Raw genomic sequence first — 2,485 nt, 5'->3', positions numbered from 1 at the left:
CCTCCTCCCCCTCCTCCTCCTCCTCTTCCTCCGCCGGGGCCGCAGATGCCTCCTCCGATGCACGAACCTTTGTCGCCGGACATGTACAAAAAAATCCCTTCGCTCTTTGAAATCGTCGTCCGCCCCACCGGGCAGCTGGCCGAAAAATTGGGCGTCCGGTGAGTGTCACCGTCCCCAACTAATGGGGACAGGGAGGGGTGACAAATCGATGGGGAGCAGCTTTTGGGCATCAAAAACTCATTTCTCTTCATTTGGTGGGGCTGGAAAGTGCTGGATTCACTCCCCCAGAAGCAGAAAATGTGAAATCAAGTACCATTTTTTTCTTTTCTTTTTAAATTTTAGGCACCCAGGGCCACCTCCTCCCCGATTCCCCGGCCCAGGAGGACCCCCAGGACCAATGCCCGGCCCCATGCACCCTGATATGCACCCGGACATGCACCCTGATATGCACCCAGATATGCACCCTGATATGCACCCTGACATGCCCATGGGTCCGGGGATGAATCCGGGCCCCCCCATGGGTCCCGGCCCTCCCATGATGCCGTACGGACCAGAAGATTCCCCCCATTCAGGAATGATGCCCCCCGGGCCTCCGGCGCAAGGATTTTACGAGAATTTCTACCAACATCCGGATGATTTGGAGATGGAGCACGGCATGATGGGAGATCCAGGTACGGCCCGGGATAAATTAAGGTTTATTTCACATTTTTGAGATGGAATTGGAAGTGTTGGGAAAAAATTAAGTCATATTTTGCATTTTTGAGATTGAATTTGGCATACCAGGAAAAATTTCAGTAATTTTTCTCAATTTTGAGATGGAATTTGATGTGCCAACAAAAAATCATTTCATATTTTTGAGGTTGAATTTGATGTGCCGGGAAAAATTAATTTATTTTTCACGTTTTTGAGATTGGATTTGACGTGCTGGGAAAAATTAAGTCCTTTTTTTTGCATTTTTTCAGATTGAATTTCCCGGGAAAAATTAAATTGGGTTTTCCATTTTTGCGGTGGAATTTCACACGCCAGGAAAAATAAATTGTGCGTTTTCAAGATTAAATTTGACATCCGGGCAGAAACTAAGGTCTTTTTTCAGATTTTTGAGATGGAATTTGATGTGCGGAAAAAATAATTTCCCATTTTTGAAACTAAATTTCCCTTGCCGGAAAAAATTACGGCTTTTTTTTTGCATTTTTGTGATTAAATTTGTCATCCTGGGAAAAATGAAGTCGTTTTTCGCAATTTTGAGATTGAGTTTCGCTTGCCGGGAAAAAACAATACCGCATCATTAAGATTGAATTTGATGTGTTGGGAAAAATTAAGGTTAATTTCACTTTTTTGAGATTGAATTTGACGTGCGGGGAGAAAGTGAAGTCGTTTTTCTCACCTCTGCAATTGAATTTCACACGCTGGGAGAAATTAATTTGGCTTTTTTGAGATTGAATTTGACGTACCAGGAAAAATTAAGTCCTTTTTTTGCATTTTTGAGCTGAAATTTTCTGGTTTTTCCCCTCGCAGAAGACTACGGCGGCTACGAGGACATGGAAGGACCCCCGGACCCTCACATGTACCCCGACCCTTCCTTGGATCACGACGCTTTGTGCGAAGGGGGCCCCTCCGGGTTACCAAAATCCGGGAACATCCCCGATTTTATGCCGTCGGCACAGAGAGCGCTTTATTTGAGAATTCAACAAAAACAACAAGAGGAAGAGGAGCGGGCGCGAAGGCTGGCCGAGAGCAACAAGCAAGTGGAAAACGAGGAAGGCAAGTAGCCAAACAATCACATTTTCCCCTCAAATTGGCATAATCCGGATTCAATTCAGTTTGTACGGACCCAAATTGCCAAAAAATAGGAGATTTTGGAAAAATTGGGGGTCAGGGAGAGATTATTTCAGGAATTATGAAGAAAATGAAATTTTCTTAGAGAATTTCAGTAGGGGAGGAGGTTTGGTGGTTTAATTTTGGGGGGAAATTGGACTTTCCTGCTAATTTGAGGCGTGAAAACACACGTGGAGGGGGCCGAGGATGTCACATGTGGCTTTCACTGGGATTTAATTTTAAAATATTAAAAGCTTAATTTTTATCTTTTAAATTTCAGGTTTTTAAATTAAATTTTAGGTTATCTTTAAAATTTAATCTTAAATTTTTTCTAAAGTTTACTTAAAATTTTAAATTCTAATTTAAGCAAATTTAAAATGTAAAATTAAAATCTAAAATTTTAAGTTCTAATTTAAAAAATTTTACAGTGTAAAGTTAAAATCTAAAATTTTAAATTTAAAATTTTAGAATTTAATTTTACATTTTAAATTTTTTCGATTTTAATATTTTTTAAATTATTTTTCTCTTTATGTTTTGCCCCTCCCTCCCCCCACAGGCGACACCGGCAATTGGTACTCGAGCGACGAAGACGATGGCGGGAGCAGCGTCACCTCCATCCTAAAAACCCTACGGCAACAAAGCTCAGGCAGGCCCCCCCCCCAAAATCCCC

The 2,485-nt window shown here is 41.8% G+C and overlaps 1 protein-coding gene across 1 annotated transcript in view; it reads left to right on the top strand.

The window, feature by feature from the left end:
- Window positions 1-6: 6 nt before the first annotated feature.
- The window catches only part of ZC3H4 (zinc finger CCCH-type containing 4), a gene marked incomplete at its 5' end in the record, with an annotated part of 3,739 nt that continues 1,260 nt past the window's right edge, over window positions 7-2,485 (top strand). Inside the window, 4 exon segments of the mRNA XM_010181859.1 lie at window positions 7-158; window positions 343-671; window positions 1,516-1,761; window positions 2,372-2,485. The exon segment at window positions 2,372-2,485 is cut by the window's right edge and continues 2 nt beyond it. Of these exon segments, the coding sequence (XP_010180161.1) occupies window positions 7-158; window positions 343-671; window positions 1,516-1,761; window positions 2,372-2,485 (841 nt within the window).

Source organism: Mesitornis unicolor, unplaced genomic scaffold, assembly GCF_000695765.1.
Source record: "Mesitornis unicolor isolate BGI_N332 unplaced genomic scaffold, ASM69576v1 scaffold16493, whole genome shotgun sequence".
Classification (NCBI taxonomy): Eukaryota; Metazoa; Chordata; class Aves; order Mesitornithiformes; family Mesitornithidae; genus Mesitornis; species Mesitornis unicolor.
This window is presented reverse-complemented; position numbering and strand designations above follow the sequence as displayed.